At 42.3% G+C, this 17,031-nt stretch overlaps 2 protein-coding genes across 2 annotated transcripts in view; both read right to left on the reverse strand.

Annotated features, from left to right (window-relative positions):
• Window positions 1-229, reverse strand: part of LOC309385542 (complement component C6-like) — a 33,906-nt gene extending 33,677 nt beyond the window's left edge. The window contains exon 1 of the mRNA XM_081940075.1: window positions 97-229. The gene's annotated coding sequence lies outside the window, so the exon portion shown is untranslated. The remainder of the gene's footprint in view (window positions 1-96) is intronic.
• A 962-nt stretch (window positions 230-1,191) lies between these two features.
• The window catches only part of LOC309386091 (complement component C6-like), a 64,552-nt gene continuing 48,712 nt past the window's right edge, over window positions 1,192-17,031 (reverse strand). The window contains exons 13-18 of the mRNA XM_081941096.1: window positions 16,203-16,314; window positions 13,092-13,224; window positions 11,193-11,384; window positions 7,774-7,864; window positions 5,116-5,357; window positions 1,192-2,552 (exon numbers count right to left, since the gene is read on the reverse strand). Coding sequence (XP_081797222.1) covers window positions 2,377-2,552; window positions 5,116-5,357; window positions 7,774-7,864; window positions 11,193-11,384; window positions 13,092-13,224; window positions 16,203-16,314 — 946 coding nt within the window. The 3' untranslated portion in view covers window positions 1,192-2,376. The remainder of the gene's footprint in view (window positions 2,553-5,115; window positions 5,358-7,773; window positions 7,865-11,192; window positions 11,385-13,091; window positions 13,225-16,202; window positions 16,315-17,031) is intronic.

A 17,031-nucleotide genomic window follows, 5' to 3' on the forward strand; every position in this document is an offset into this window, starting at 1 on the left:
AAGGATGGGCTGATCCAGGAAAGCAATTTAAAAATACAGTAGTGCACAAAATAGCCCCATATAATAAGAAATCATTGTAAAAGAAGTGAGACTTACCCTATTGGATTAAAAACATTCATGGGAAGCCTAGCTCATAATAAAGCAATGGAAATAGTACCGCGGGCATAGGCCACTTTCCCTTCCAATAAAACATGCGACTCTTAATAAATATCAATGCTTATTTTGAAGAGATGACTCATAAAAACAAGAAAAGTGGTTGGCTGTTTGCAGCAGCCATTTATTTGTATTGGTTAAGTGTTAACAGAATAAAAAGTTGGGAAATTTAAGCCAAGCCAGTTCCAAGGTTACAGTGGATTAATGCTGAGTAGTTATTATAGAGCCAATTTTTTGTGTGTTCAGAATAAAGTCTATAGATTGTCCTGTGCATTGTATAGGAGTTAAATAACAACTTAGTTATGACCTTTCTAAAAAATAAAACAGAGTTTGGTTGCAATTGTATATGTGCTTAGTAAATAATAAGTTTCACTGAGCTCAGTAATCTCAGAGTAAATTTGTGTCTTATTAAAATATTATTTCCCAACATGATATTTAAGAACGTCCCTCAAATTAGACATTAGGATAATTCAAGCCAGAGAAAGCTTGCAGTTTGCAGGTGCATCAGTACTTGTTAGTTGCAAAGTCGTGTCCAATCCATTGCAACCCCATGGACACCATTGTCACGTTCCGGCGTTCATGTTGCATACAATCAGAGATTCAGTTTGTTTGGTGAAAAATTTTTATCTCTAACAAACTACCTGATAAGGAGCACTAAATGACAATGATACAAAGGTAATCAAATCCAAGTCAGTTCTAACCAAGTTAACACCATCACCCATATATATACCATTACCCCACCCAGCTCCACCCACAACTACACTCAGATGACACCCACCCACCATCACCAATCACCATGACCCACATCTCCAGCCACAGCCCCACTCAGTGTCATCATAGCCTCTTTCCTCGTTAGCCGCATCCGAGCAAAGAGTTACATCAGAGGAAGCAGTTGGACCCGAGTAGAAGAGTTACATCAGAGGAGGCAGTTGCACCCGGGTAGAAGAGCCACATGCAGCTACAGGCTCAATTGACATCAGGGAGGCAACATCAACGTGGCAGTGTTGTATGGTGGAAATGGTGATGGACAGGGTCTGCCTGGATGGCAGCCTGAGGGCTGACAACCATTCCTTCAGGCCTTCCTGTTCTCTGCCATTCTCTGGAGTCCATTTAAGCTCACCTACTGCTTCAGAGACCTCATTCTCTGTTGCCCCCTTCTTCTTTTGCCCTCAATCTTTCCCAGCATTAGGCTCTTATCCAGTGAGTCCTTCCTTCTCATTGGGTGGTCAAAGCATTTGAGTTTCATCTTCAGGATCTGGCCTTCTAAAGAGCAGTCAGGGTTGAGCATCAACCCTGACTGTACTACAACTACCAATAATTCTTGTTACCAATGTAATAGTATTCAATCGAGAAGTATCCTGGTAAGGAAGAGAAATTAGCAGCCACGGCATTGGGCTACCTGCCCTAATATTATCTGTACTGATGTTGGAGTTGGTAAGGAATTCTGGAACTTGCTTTTTCTATACATCTGGAGGACACATAGCTGAGGGAAATCTATTTTAGATCAGTGCTTGTTGGCTTGTCAAGGGCTTTCCACCTCTGCTTTCAGATTTAAAATAAAAATAAAAATGGTGGATTGAAGAGATTGAATTTGTTGGAATGCAGACGACATCCAGATACCACTATCACACTGTAGCTGATCTACAAGAACTGTGTTTGTTTTTGAACTATTTGGCTTTCAAGTCACAGAACAGGTGGGGTGAGGGAAAAACCAGGAAGGAAGCAGAGAAATGCCTGGTAGTATTTTTTTTAATGCACTGGAATTGCTGGCTCGCTCAAGAGATAATGAGGAGTTTTAAAGCAGTGCAAAAATGCTTGCCAGAATGTAGAGAAGAAGCCGCGGCCATGTTGAAGGGACAGCTGCTATTTAAGGTCCATCTTAGAAAGCTCATATTATTGGAACGGACACTGGACACTCCTGACATTTGCTATTCGAAACTAAATTCCATCCCATGAAAGGAGCCAAGAAGGTAGTTGTGACAGTGGAATCAAAGTGCTGCTAACTCTTTGTATGCTTTGCACGTGATCCATGCTCAGTTACTCAGTTGGAGAAAAGAGGGATTGTCATGAGGAATTGTCATGAACTTCTGATGTGTGGTGATGGCATGAATAGGAAAGGCTGAAATGAGATGCTCGGATGCTGGAATTAAAGCAATTTGGAAAGGCAGAGCAAAAAACAGCCATTCATGCTATTGATGTCCAGGAATGGGAAACTGAAATCTTTTAGTTTGGACAGCTCCCTTCATGTAAAATTACAATGTCCATATTGGAGCACTTCAATGCTCCCAGCATGCAAAGGTTTGCTGTTATCTTTCTTGTCCTTACTTGGACGCAGGAAATGGGCTGCCCACCATGCGGGCACTGGTTAGGAAGCAAGCAGACACATTTACCATGTGACTCTATAAGAGAAAGAAAATGGCTTTTAGTTCTAGTCACATGATATTCAGAGCTGTATCAAACCATCAACACAATGTTTACATTATTGTAATAATAATATTGGTCTGTTTAATGGGGGGGGGGGAGGTCAGGTGACTGCCATTTGCAGCCTCTGACAAGCAAAGTCAACAGGGGAAACCAATTTATTTAATAACAGCAGTGATTCTCTAAGCAACGGTGGCCAAAAAAAGGTCATGAAATTCACTTAACAACTGCCTTGTTTAGCCACAGAGATTCTGGTTCCAATTGTAAATTGAGGATTACTTGTATATACAGCTAGATGGAAGTGCTTGGAGGCAGTTGTAGCAGTTTGTACAGGATGATTGTTTTGTGGGGGAAAAAAGGGGATTTCCAAGGATGCCTGTAAGAATTGGAAAAAATGATCCCTTTTTGGCTTCAGACCAGCCTGAAAACCTTATGGTCTGATCTGCAGAACATTGTGTCTGCTGCTTGGGAATGTTAGAAATGATAATTGTTCATAGCCTATAACCCTGCCTGTTGGGTCATTAGTCTTTCTTCTATCTTGAAAGGACAGTGTACTTGTCAGTATATCCAAAGTCACCAGTTGAGCTTTCGTGCATGAATTCTTATTGTGGTAATTAGGATTTTTTTCCCCTCATTTCAATTTGCAGTTTCATTGCATTTCCTTTTAGGGATGGAGAAAAATTCTTTGGGGAGAAAGGAAACTAGAATGTTATACACATTTTTTTAAACAAACATTTCCCCGCCAATGAGGAAAAAAACCACTTGCCTCCTCCAAGCACTTCCTTCTCAAAAGGTAAACTGGAATATTTCCAGTTCGTTCTACTTTGTGGCTAAGCCAGAAATCAGTTGGTTCAGCTACCAAATATGCTTTAATATCAGACCAAGGAGCTTATAGTGGACTAGATCAAACATCCAGCCTTTGCTTATCAATGGAGACCTAGTGGAACAAGTGGCCAGTTTTAGGTTTCTGGGTGTTATCATAAAAAAAGAACCTGACCTGGGGCACTCACTTTGCAGCATTGGTCAAAAAGGCACAGCAGAGATTATACTACCTGAGACTTCTCAGGAAACAGCAACTGAATGAAAAACTGCTGGTGACCTTCTACCGCTTCACCATAGAGAGTATTCTAACTTACTGCATCTGTGTATGGTTTGCCAATTGAACAATAGCAGATAAGACAGTGCTCCAGAAGGTTAACATCATTGCCCAGAGGGTCATTGGTTGCCCTCTCCCCTCTTTGGAAGAGCTTTATAGTTCCCGCTGCCTTAAGACAGTTCAAAACATTCTTAAAGATCCATCTCATCCTGGGCACTCTTTTTTTTTTTTTGAACTATTACCATTTGGCAGACGGTACAGGATAATAAAAACAAGGACAAATAGGCTGAAAAGCTATCTGTCCTAGGGCAGTAACTATATTGAATTCTACTGTATAGTGCAATATTAATACAATATTGGTTTTCAATTCAATTGTATTGAATGTGAAGAATGTGCGTCTGTGTTTTATTTTTATAATTATAATGTACACTGAATATGGCATTTAATTTTGTTGTATGAGGTGTGCAATGACAATAAAGTAAACTAACAAATCTAGACAATCCAGGAGTAATATTGGAGATGCTCCTTATCTAGACCCTATTGGGAGTGGGGAAAGTACCATGATGGAGAGACATAGTGAAAGAGGGGGAAATCATTTCTCTTTTGGGTCTCTTCCAAATTTCCTACCCTTTCAAACCAGCCTTTGCCCTAACTTGCCACCCCTTTTGGTAAATTTTGGCCTTCTCTTCACTTAAACTGTGATCCCTTTGTTCAGTATCCTGGTAGGATATTGCATTCTGTTTATTGTGTTTGTATTCATTTATCTTGTTAAATTGCGGCTCTAACAATTTTTTTGTAACTGGGATATGCTAGAAGAGAAAGAGACGGAATATTTTGATTTCACCACAGTCAATGGGAGGTCAAAGCTTTGGATTTCTATCAGGATCTGACCCCAGATTGAATTTGGCCATCTCTAAATTATTGCCAGATGAAATCAGACCACTTCCTGAAATTATTTTGAGGCCTAAATGGGTGCCTAACCATATCAAAGGGGACACAGTGGCTCATTGGCTATGATGCTGAGCTTGTCGATCAGAAAGGTCAGCAGTTCGGTGGCTCAAATCCCTAGCCCCATGTAACAGAGTGAGCTCCCATTCCTTGTCCCAGCTTCTGCCAACCTAGCAGTTCGAAAGCATGTAAAAAATCAAGTAGAAGTGGGAAGGTATGCAAGAAGTGGGAAAATGCAAGTTGGTGGGAAGGTAACAGTGTTCCATGTACCTTCAGCATTTAGTCATGCTGTCCACATGACCACAGAGATGTCTTTGGACAGCGCTGCCTCTTCGGCTTAGAAACAGAGATGAGCACCGGCCCCTAGAGTCGGAAATGACTAGCGCATATGTGCGAGGGGAACCTTTACCTTTACCTAACCATATCAATTGCTACTAATCTGATTTCATAAATGTGGTCCAGGAACAAAAACAACAACTTAGTGCATCCATGCATACCTGAGCACTGCTCCCAGTCGTAACATGTATCATAGCCACAAGCTTCTCTCTTTATGCTGTCCGTGGCAATTCTGAGCCTTTCCTTAGCCCAACTCACATCGGTCCCACTCCGGCAGGGGCCAGAATGCAAGAAATAGAAGGAGTGCTGATCCAGGCATTTTTCAGCCAAATATGGACAGCTGGGCTTTGTAAGTGCTTGTTCAGAAGTGGCATCCAGGACACAGACATCTTCAGAATAGTGTCTGCCAAAGGACCAAAATTGCAAAACCAAAGTAAACATAAGATTAAGAGAGGGATGAAGCAAACGATTACCGTAATAAAGAAGCATTTTTTCATTATTGTTTATCACATTTGGAACATCTGTTTGGGAAGTTAGCCAAGTTATTATTTAAAAAAAATCTGGAGTGATTATCATTATTCATCAGATGGACATTAACTTCCAGATTCTGTTTAGAAAAGAAATTTGTAAAAGGTGGCAAAACAAAAGGTATAAAATCGGTTAGCAACAACATATTCACAAGTGAACTCCAGTCTCTTTCTCTGTTTTACTTACTTACATATACTGTATTTTTCGTAGTATAAGACGCACCTATTTCCCTCAAAAAAGAGGCTGAAAATCTGGGTGCATCTTATGCACTGAATACAGCACTTTTTGCCTCCTGAAACCCCACCTCCTTCACCAAAATGGCCGTGCATAGCTTTTAGGAGCCTTGCAGAGTGCTCCTGGGGACTGGGGAGGGCAGAAATGAGTAAAAAACAGGCTGTTTTTTGCTCAATTCCCCCCCCCCCCCCGAGGAGCACCCTGCAAGGCTCCTAAAGGCTATGCATGCCCTTTTTGTGACAAAAACAGTCCCGTTTTTAAGACAAATGGGCAATTTTTTGCTTATTTGGGGGGGGGGGGCACCCCCCAGGAACTCTCTACAAGCCTCCTAAAGGCTATTCTTGCCCTTTTTTGGAAAAAAGGGGCCTGTTTTTGCGAAAAACAGGTCGTTTTTGGGAGGTCTGCAGAGTGCAAAAACTTGTTTTTTTTCAATTTGCCTCTTCAAAACCTTGGTGCGTCTTATACTCCAGTGCGTCTTATACTCTGAAAAATATGGTACATTCCAATCCTAGCTGCATCACCAAATATAAGGGCATGTTGACATTTTGCAAGATGTTGTGTAACAATATGCAAGTTCTTAGGAGTGGGGGGTGGATGTGATTGTGGCATTTCGTGAGATGAGAGAGTTTGGAGGAGACGGAGGAAGCCTGAGAACATACCATATGGGGAAAATGTATCAACCCCCATCAAAGGGAATCCATGAAACATCTGGATCCTGCCCATGTGAATCCAGTGTGAAGTGTGGAGCCTTCCTCAGCAAAGGACAGAGACAAGTGGATAATGGGCAGGGTCGGGCTTCAGAATTTAGTGACCGTGGCCTAGCAAAGAGATTTCCTGAGGTTTCCATGGCAACTGTGGCTGGCATCTTCAGATGCAAAGTGGTCTGATACTGAGCAATGTATTGTTGACCAATCAGAACACCTGGCTATAAAGGCAGGAGCCCAGTGAGTTTCTGAAGATGTCAATCACAGTTGCTGGTGAAATGTCAGGAAATATGTTTTTTAGATCATGGTCACAAAGCCCTGAAGCCAGTGGTGAAATTCAGACAGTTCGCACCTATTTAATAAATTTAATAATAAATTTATTTAAATTTAATAAATTTAATAATAAACCTATTTGGGAGAACCAGATGTTAACTTTCTAAGCAGTTTGAAGAACCGGTTGTTGGAAGAAATCTCATTTTGTTTTTTCCCCACTTTACAGGACTAATCCTGTAAGGAAGGCGGGAAGGAAACATTCTGGTGTTGTTTCTAGCCTCATCTTTATAGCCCTGCTTACAGAAACTGCCTCTCCGGTTAACCCTTATTACATTGTAACAGCTAAGGCGAAGCGCCCATTGACGTGAGTGACGTTGAGTTGGCCACGCCCACCCAGTCACATGACCACCAAGCCCCACCTACTTAGAGCAGAGAACCAGTTGTTAAATTATTTGAATCCTACCACTGCCTGGAGCCCAATGGAAAGTATTCTCCTGAAGTACTGCAAGGAGACAATGTAACTGTAACCTTTTATTAATGTAGCTGACAACGAACAAAGTAACGAACTTAACTGCCAGCGTTTTATAGGCGGCCGTCAAACTGTTAACCAATAGGAAGCCTGTCCAACATTCCACGAGCCTGCACTCATGCTGGAGTCAACGGATTTAGGTTTGAACACAACACTTTGCCCCTTACCTTAACTTGCTTTGATTGGCAAGTCTTTCTCGAGACCTCACTACATACCACCCAACATGGCTTAACTCAGGGGTGTCCAAACTTGGCTGGGGAATTCTGGGAGTTGAAGTCCACAAGTCTTAAAGTTCCCAAGTTTGGACACCCCTGGCTTAACTGATGCTGGCTGTGAAAGCCTACACCAGGATGTAAATGGATAATTTTATACAATGTTAAAGTCCTCTCCTAAGAAAGAGCTTCCTCTTAGCTAAGTTCCATTAAGAAGAAAAACTTAAGGGAAGTATCTTGGAGTTGGATACAGGTTGGAGCAGGGACTTCATCTTTTCTTAAGATGATACAAGTCTTACCATCTGGCAAATGGGAAACCCTTTTCTCTGTATACTTTACCTGCAGTCTTCTCTGGGGTCCATACACACACATTGGGAGTCAACTTGCTTTTCTCCTGGTTTACAGTTGCTTTGAGAATGTAGATGATCATCTGCAAGAGGATAAAGAATGCAAAAAAAAAAAAAAAGAAGCATAAACACATAGGAATACTGTTAGATACACCATATAAAGGTTTGTGAGACATTTTCAGGATGGAGTTAAACTACAATGCACAATTGTTTGGAGTCAAAGCTCATATTTAGTTTTGAGTAGCATCCATGAGTGACATCCCCCAAAGTAGGTGTGACCAGAGCAAAAACGAAGCATTATTTAACATAGACACCTGAATTCAGACTAAATTTGCTAAATGCAGTTGCTTTGGAGTGGAAAGTTCTTCTGTATTGACACCTTTATACAGAACCCCAAAATGCTCTAATCACTCCATTTCTGAACAGCAAAGCAGGGTTCACCAATCAATGTAAGCAATTTCTCCTTTCCCTCCTCAGACCTGAAATAACTCAAAAGGTAGCCATGCTTTGCATGGTAGGGTGTAAAATCAAGCTAATTAAGAGAATCTGAGCCGTCCTGAGTACAGCCAGCCAGAAATGCCTCAGGCTTATTAAGTGTTCTGTTTACTTTTTTAATCACTTGAAGGTATTTATGTTTTGGTGTATACACACCATATCAGATATTATATTAAATCTTTTCAGGTTTCCCAGAAGTTTGTAAGAGAAGTTTATTCCCCTCAAATCTCTTTTGGATAATCACTTTGCTTTGTTTATCAATATTTCTTTGTATTTTATGTTATCACTAGTTGATAACTTGGTTTTGCCCAGGTATTTATTTATAGGGGAAAAATGTCCGGACCAAATATAATTTCTAATGTTGGAGTTTCTCCCTTACCAGAGGGAGCCCCCTTGTGGATTACTGTGAAGCCATTACCATAGCAACTCCACTGCGCTGTACAGTAGAAGCCATTTTATGGCAGTACAGTAGACACCATTTAAGGCACAACAGGCTGTATCTTAACAAACCACACACCATGAAGGGTATTTGGGGTGTCTTACCCCCACAGTTTAAGTTTCTAGAGAGTAAGTCATCTGTGTACCATGTTTAGTTGAAATTACTCGAGGTGTTCCATAGTTATGCTGGAACACACACACACACACACACACACACACACACACACGGCTGTGTGTGTATGTGTGTATTTTCCAGCATAACTATGGAACACCTCGAGTAATTTCAACCAAATGTGTTACACAGATGACTCTCTAGAAACAAATACTGTACATATACACATACACACAAATACATACATACATACATACATACATACATACATACATACATACATACATATATATTAAATATATATATGGATTGCTAACTTTATTCTCTTTTGTCATCCATGCACAGCATGATCAAGCATCCTAGCATTCTGTTTTTAATATTCCCACATTCTTTGTATGTATTTCTCCTTATTCAGTTTATATTGTCAATTCAAATTTAGATATTTCATATCAATTTTCTCAATGAATACCGAGTGTTTCATTTCCTTCACTCTCGAACAGCAGTTCTCAACCTGTGGGTCGCGACCCCTTTGGGGGTCGAACGACCTTTTCACAGGGATCGCCTAAGACCATCGGAACTCTTTAACTCTTTAGACTCTAAGTGTGCTGTGTCACTCTCTTGTGCGTGCGCACACACCCACAAATACACATGCAGGCACACATGCAGGGGAGTAGGAGGAGAAACGCAAACGTAAAAATCTAGGGTTGGCAGCTGTGTTGTTTTTTCTTTCCTTTTTCACTTTTTAAAATAAAGGCCACTTAGAGCCGGGAGCCTGCTCTTAAACTTGCAGTGCAAAGTTTAGGTGCCTGCCGCCTGCACTGTTACCGTCTCCACCACCGCCTCCCCTGCCGAGGAGCCTCCCGCGGTGAAAGAAGCCGGCCCGAAGGGAAGGAGTGGCTTGGTTCCCCGCACGGCAGAAGGAGAGGTGCCAAAAGACTGATGGGCTTCCCAGCAGGCCAGTCTAGCTGGCCTCCAATGCGGGTGCTTCCAAAAAACCAAGACAAAAACAAGCAAAACATGGCAATTTTTTGCAAAAATGGGCCCATTTTTGTCACAAAAAAGGGCATGCATAGCATTTAGGAGGCTTATATAGTGCTCCTGGAGTCTGGTGGGTTACACAATTGAGCAAAAAACAGCCCGTTTTCGATCATTTTTGCCCTCCCCAGCCCCCAGGAGCATTCTGGAAGCCTCCTAAAGGCTATGCATGGCCATTTTGGTGAAGGGGTGGGGTTTTGGGAGGCAAAAAAATACTGTATTCAGTTTATAAGACACATCCAGATTTTCAGCCCTTTTTTGAGGGAAAAAGGTGCGTCTTATACTCCGAAAAATACGGTATTCATTCAACAGCCATGAAAGGAATATCACACTGAGTGGCATGCCTGAGTGAGAAGTTCCATCACTGGCCATCGGGGGCGAACAGCTGGCCCCCGTGGAGCGGGCACGCAATTTGGGCGTCCTCCTGGATGCCCGGCTGTCAATGGATGACCATGTGACGGCCGTGGCAAGGGGGGCGTTCCACCAGGTTCGCCTGGTGCACCAATTGCGTCCCCTATTGGACTGGAACGCCCTTCACACAGTCACCCATGCGCTAGTGACGTCCCGACTGGACTATTGTAATGCTCTCTACATGGGGCTTCCCTTGAGATGCACTCGAAGGCTGCAGTTGGTGCAGAATGCGGCCGCGAGGGCAATTATGGGAGGTACTAGGTACTCTCATGTAACACCTCTACTGCGCAGGCTGCACTGGCTACCTGTGGCTTTTCGGGTGCGTTTCAAGGTGTTGACTATCATCTTTAAAGGGCTCCATGGCACAGGACCTAGGTATTTGCGGGATCGCATCCTGCCCCATACATCCCTGCGGCCGATTCGCTCTCACAGGGAGGGACTCCTCCGGGTGCTGTCCACTAGGCAGTGCCAGCGGACGACGCCCAGGAGTAGGCCCTTCTCTGTGATGGGCCCGACCCTCTGGAATGACCTCCCCCCCCCGATATTAGAATAACCACCGATCTCCGCTCCTTCCGCAAGAAACTTAAGACCCACCTGTTCAACTTAGCTGGCCTGGCCTAACTGTAGTTTTAATCCTTCTAGCCTGTATTTAAAATTTTTAGGGGTAGGTTTTTAGGTTGTTTTAATTTTTATCATACTGTACAGCCTAGAATTTAATTTGATTTTAGGGGTATCTAAGAGTATTTAATTTTGTATACTGTTTTTTATTGTGTTGTCTGTACACCGCCCCGAGTCCCTTCGGGGAGAGGGGGCGGTCTCTAAATTTAATAAACAATAATAATAAATAATAATTTGAACCCACTGCTCCAAACCCCACATTGAACAGGTGAATCTCTCTGCCACATGAACGATTCACTTACCTTTCTCACAGGTAAGCAGTCTCACTACAGCAGGACGCCAGGATGGGCCACTTACACAGGTGTACTCTGAATGGCCAGTTAACGTAAAGGTTGGTGCACAACTTAGGCGGATTGTTTCCCCAATGTTATATTCACTTTTAAAAGGGACAATGGAGACAACATCTGAGGCTGTCGGTCTGCGACATGCAGATACTGAGGAAAGAAGGAAGGGAGGGAGGAAAATGAGATTACCATGCTATGACAGAAGAGATGCAAATTAAAAACAGAGTTCACATAATTTTAATGGCTTTATGTCAAAAATGTAAACAATTAACTATTTAAAACTCCAATCTGAAAACTGAAACACTAATTCACTGGTTATATTCACACCAGTGGTGGGATTCAATTTTTTTTACTACTGGTTCTGTGGGTGTGGCTTGGTGGAAATGGCAGGAAAGGATACTGTAAAATCTCCATTCCATTCCCACTGCAGGGGAAGGTTACTGCAAAATCCCCACTTCTTCCCAATCAGCTGGGACTCGGGAGGCAGAGAATAGATGGGGGCAGGGCAGTCAGAGGTGGTATTTACTGGTTCTCTGAACTACTCGAAATTTCCACTACCGTTTCTCCAGAACTGGTCAGAACCTGCTGAATGCCACCTTTGATTCAAACAGTATATTTACTCATTTTAATTTAACCGAGATTACCCAATTTTTTGCGTTTGAACTGAACCATGAACGAATCACAAGGACTGGACTATGAAGTGGTTGGCTAGTTTTGGATTAAGCTAGTGTTTTTCAACCCTGGCAACCTGAAGAAATGTGGACTTCAACTCCCAGCATTCCCAAGTCAGCATGGCTAGTTGGAAATTTTTGGGAGTTGAAGTCCACATATCTTAAAGTTGCCAAAGTTGAGAAACACTGGACTGAGCTATTGGAAGAGCATACCCATGCCTTCCCTATCAGAAATGAAGATAATTCAAGAAGGCAACCATATCTTACAACAGAAGGTTCTGTTGTAACCTTTCCTTACAACAGAAATGTGGAGGCAACCATGTTCTCTCACAGCTGCTCAATTCAGCTCTCATTTCATCATCATATCCATGTGGCTACAGAGATAACATTTCTGCTAGGATTCCAGGGGAAACAAAGTGGCCTACTTGCTCATACGCAGCAATGACCAAGGAAAGCCACTGAAGCAGATGTACCAAGCCTTAAATAGCTCAGGGAGGGATGTACTGTTTGCAACAACACATTTAACATAACATCCTTTGTATATTTGGCCCTCTTCTGAATAGAAGTTCTGTTAATAAAATTAGGAACACAAGAAGCTGTGTACCAAAGTCAATATGTTAGTCCATCTATCCCTAACTATTGATATTGATTGGTGACAGCTCTCATGGAATAAAACTATAGTCCTTCTCAGCTTTACCTGGAGACGCCAGGAGTAAACTTGGGACTTCCTGCACACAAAGCAGATCTTTGAACTATAGCCCCTTCCAATGGACATACTAAGTCAAATCACTGATCTATCTACGGCAAGACTGCTGAAAATTAGTATCAATGATGTGTAAGACTTCCAAGGCAACTTCCCCCATCCCTTTCCACAGTTCTACTTTAAGAGTGGCCAACTTCTCCAAAATCTGGACTTTCTGTACTCAGTTCAGTTTCGGCATTTTGCATATGATATTATGCCTCTCCTCACTTATAACACATAAAGTGGGCAGGTTGATTTGCTCACACTGGTTGCTATCTTAGTCATGATGCAAATGCTTTGGATACATCTCCATAACCTCATGTTGAATTCTTTCACATGCAATTGGATCTTGGACCAAGCAAGACTTCATACACAGAGAACCTCTATTGGATGTTTGCATAGCCTTACTCTTATTGGTAGCTTAAATCTCTTAATGGTTCTTACGTTGGCATTCGACAGGACGTTGCAACCAAGTTTGATCAGGCTGGCAGTGAAAAAATGGATATCCAGTAAGAGTGTATCCACTGAAGCACACAATTTCAGCATTTTCCCCAACGTCATAATGGTTCTTCTCATTCTAAAATTAACCAGAGGAAACTTTTCATATGCTGAGCAAAAAGACTTGGTATGAAATAAAAACAGCTCCTTATATTCAAGTAGAAATATCCAAGTTTTTCATGCAACTTTGTTTGAGCAGTTCATCCATTCAAAACTATCTAGACAAACTTTATTCTACCCATTAGCAGAAGTTGTCTCAGAATTATTAAAATCTATAGATTTTTTTTTTCATTGTCATATCTCCACAATTCTCAAATTCAGTAAGTCTGAAAGAATGAATAGCTGGACTGATCTTAGTTGCTTAATAAATAATTACTTAAGTTACAGTGAATCTTAATATTATCTTGCACTTTTCCTCAAAACAGCAAAAATGGCTGTGAAGTTAACCCAATTATAGCATCATAGCTACCAGGGACTCCAGCAACAAGGCCATTTTAAATCAAATGCCTGGCTCTGGAAGAGATGCTGGCTTAAACATGATGGTTCTATTAAGTTCTATTTTCATTCATTTAACAAATTTATATGGGCTTCTATCTTGCCATTGGAACTTTGGGTGGTAAACATAGAATCAAACTTGATAAACAATGAAATCAATGAAGAAAAATCATGTCCAGGTCACTATAAAATATTTTGTTGCCAATAACAATAACAAAATGGAATACAAACGGTTCCATTAATATAAAAGGTAAAGGTTCCCCTTGCACATATGTGCTAGTCGTTCCCGACTCTAGGGGGCGGTGCTCATCTCCATTTCAAAACCGAAGAGCCAGCGCTGTCCAAAGACAAGTCTCCGTGGTCATTTGGCCGGCATGACTAAATGCCGAAGGCGCATGGAACTCTGTTACCTTCCCACCAAAGGTGGTTCCTATTTTTCTACTTGCACTTTTACATGCTTTTGAAAGGCTAGGATGGCAGAAACTGGGACAAGTAACAGGAACTCACTCTGTTTTGCGGTGCTAGGGATTCGAATAACTGGACTGCCAACCTTTCTGATCAACAAGTTCAGTGTCTCAGCCACTGTACCACCACGTCCATTAATATACAGTATACTAATGCTTGGGGTAAAGCTGGATCGTCGTAGCCTTCTGGAAAGCCAACAGTCAGGCCATATAAATGTTCCATAATGTATGATTTCTAGGAACTACCAGGTGATACTAATTTACCAAGAAGACTTGGAGAATGTTCACCCTGCTAGTTCTGGTGGGATGGACAGAAGCAATCGGAAATAGGCAATTCCACCACTAATCTGGTCTTATGCCATTTAGGGCTTTAAAGCTTGCACCTTGAATTGCACCATGAAGCCCACTGGGAGTCAGTGCAGCTCATATAGCAGTGTTGTTACATAGCTGTCCTGTGGTGCATCCAATACTGCATTTGTTACTGCACTGTGGACCAGTTGAAGTTTCCAAATGGTCTTCAAAGGCAGCCCATATACAGTGTATTGCAATAGTTCTATTGGGAAATTACTGAAGCATACATACAGGGATGTGGTGGCTCAATGGCTAAGATGGTGAATTTGTCGATCAGAAAGGTCGGCAGTTCGAATCCCTAGCACCACGTAACGGAGTAAGCTCCCATTACTTGTCCCAGCTTCTGTCAACCTATCAGTTTGAAAGCACATAAAAAATGCAAGTAGACAAATAGGAACCACCTTTGGTGGGAAGGTAACAGCATTCCGTGAGCCTTCGGCATTTAGTCATGCTGCCACATGACCAAGGAGACATCTTCAGACAGCGCTGGCTCTTCGGCTTTGAAACAGAGATGAGCACCCCTAGAGTCAGGAGCAACTAGCACATATGTGCGAGGGGAACCTTTACCTTTAATGAATACATGATCAATCAATGATTTGGATGAGGGAATAAAGGGGAACTCATCAAATTTGCAGATGACACCAAGCTGGCAGGATTAGCCAACACTCCAGAAGACAAGCTTAAGATACAGAAGGATCTTGACAAACTTGAACATTGGGCACTATCTAATAAATTGAAATTCAATGGTGAAAAGAGTAAGGTTCTACATTTAGGCAAGAAAAATGAAAACGAAGCTGATGGAAGACTCTCTGTCCGGAAGACTCTCTGTCTGGCAGCTGGCCCACAACCATAGAGTGCACTCCTAGAGCAGCCACTGCTGGAAGATTCAGCAGCCGAGTTTTGGAGTTTGGAAGCTGGAGAAGAAGTTATGCTCTGAGTGCGGCAAGGGCAGAACAGGCGCTCATGCAACCCCTCTCTCCAGCCAGGCAGAGCTCCATGCACTGACCTAGGGTGTATTCTGAATGTGGCAAGCCGCGGGAGCTGGGGGGCGGGCAGAGCGCCACGTGCCTTGGCACCTTAGGGATACCCCCTAGGTCAGTGAATGGCACTCTGCTCAGCTGGAGAGGGGGTTTGCCAGGCAGTTGCTCATGAGCGTGGTCACCTCATGGCTGCTTCGCCCCTGAGGCTGTCCCCGGCTCTTTGGGAGCCAGTTTGCAAGGGAGCAGCTGCCTGGCTACCCCAAAACAATAAACCCTCCCCCTATAATAAACCCAAGGCCATATTTCATGGGGCAAAAGAAAATAAGACCCTGTCTTATTTTCGGGGAAACACGGTAGTAACAGTGCAGTATGTATTTGTGCAAAGGTCCTCCTTGATATCACAACAAAATACTTTGACATGACTGTGACATAGTTCTTTTCATGAGTCCAGGAAGACCTCCAGATTGCACTATGTTCCAGGGGATTTGTTTCAGACTTAATTCCTTGCTAGAACATTTGCTTAATCGTTTGCTTTTTTAATAAGTATCTACTGTATGTCCAAGAAACATAAGAAAACAACAGCTGAGAATAGGAATGTCCAAAGGGAAGTGTTAAAATCAGCAAGATGGCAGGCGGAGAATCATGTTGCACAATCTGCCCTTTCTGTATCTATATTGACTTTGCATGAATGCTCAAAAAGGATGAGTTAGCATCCCAATGCTCCATTTGCCATCTTGCTGCTGGCTGAGAGCTTATAAAACACCTACCCTGATAAGTCCATTTTCTGGTGGATCTGGTTTGAGGCATCCTGATTCAGGTCTCTCAACTGCAATGTCTCCCTCCCTTGTCGCTTCATCATCATTTACACATACAGCTCCCCTAAAAGGAAACAACAACAACAACAACAACAACAACAATGGAATGAGAAATCAATAGACAGCCATCTTTTCAGATTCTGGAGGAGAGGGAGAAGCCATAGTTTATGGTAGGTGTTAGGAATATAATCTAACAGTTGGGTTGGCAATATATACATCATATAACAATGCTGTGTGTATATTGTTTCTTTAAATCATGCTGTAAGTGTGATTGGCTGCTGTTTCCTCAATCGGCCATAAGATGGAGCCAGAATCACTGTTAGATTCTGCTCTGCTCTGAGGGTTTTGGAAGCTGGCTGTTAAAAGTGCTTTATAGTGATCAGCGTGAGCTATTGTAAGTTTTGCAACTGCTAGCAAACTTTGTGTACCGGACTGTTTGTATGATTATGGACTGTGTTATTTGGATTATCCCTTAACTGAAAGACGTTGATGACTGACTGTCTTATCCGTGTATGACTTGGACTGTTTGATGGATTCTGATACATCTATTTCCATGAAAGTAAAAACCTATTTAAACTGCAGTGTCTCTGTATACTGGTTTGTGTGTTCTCCAACACAACTCTCACAACGCTTCTCTGAACGCACTCGCTTTCCCAACGGGGAGATTTCCTAACAGTAGGACTGTTCAAAGACCCATGTTTAGTTATTAGTTTTCTACTAAGATATTGGATAATCGGTGACAGGCAAACTCTTGTGACCAGTTCTGTAGGTAACCGTACTA

This window comes from Natrix helvetica, assembly GCF_964273705.1.
Source record: "Natrix helvetica genome assembly, chromosome: 2".
Taxonomy (NCBI): Eukaryota; Metazoa; Chordata; class Lepidosauria; order Squamata; family Natricidae; genus Natrix; species Natrix helvetica.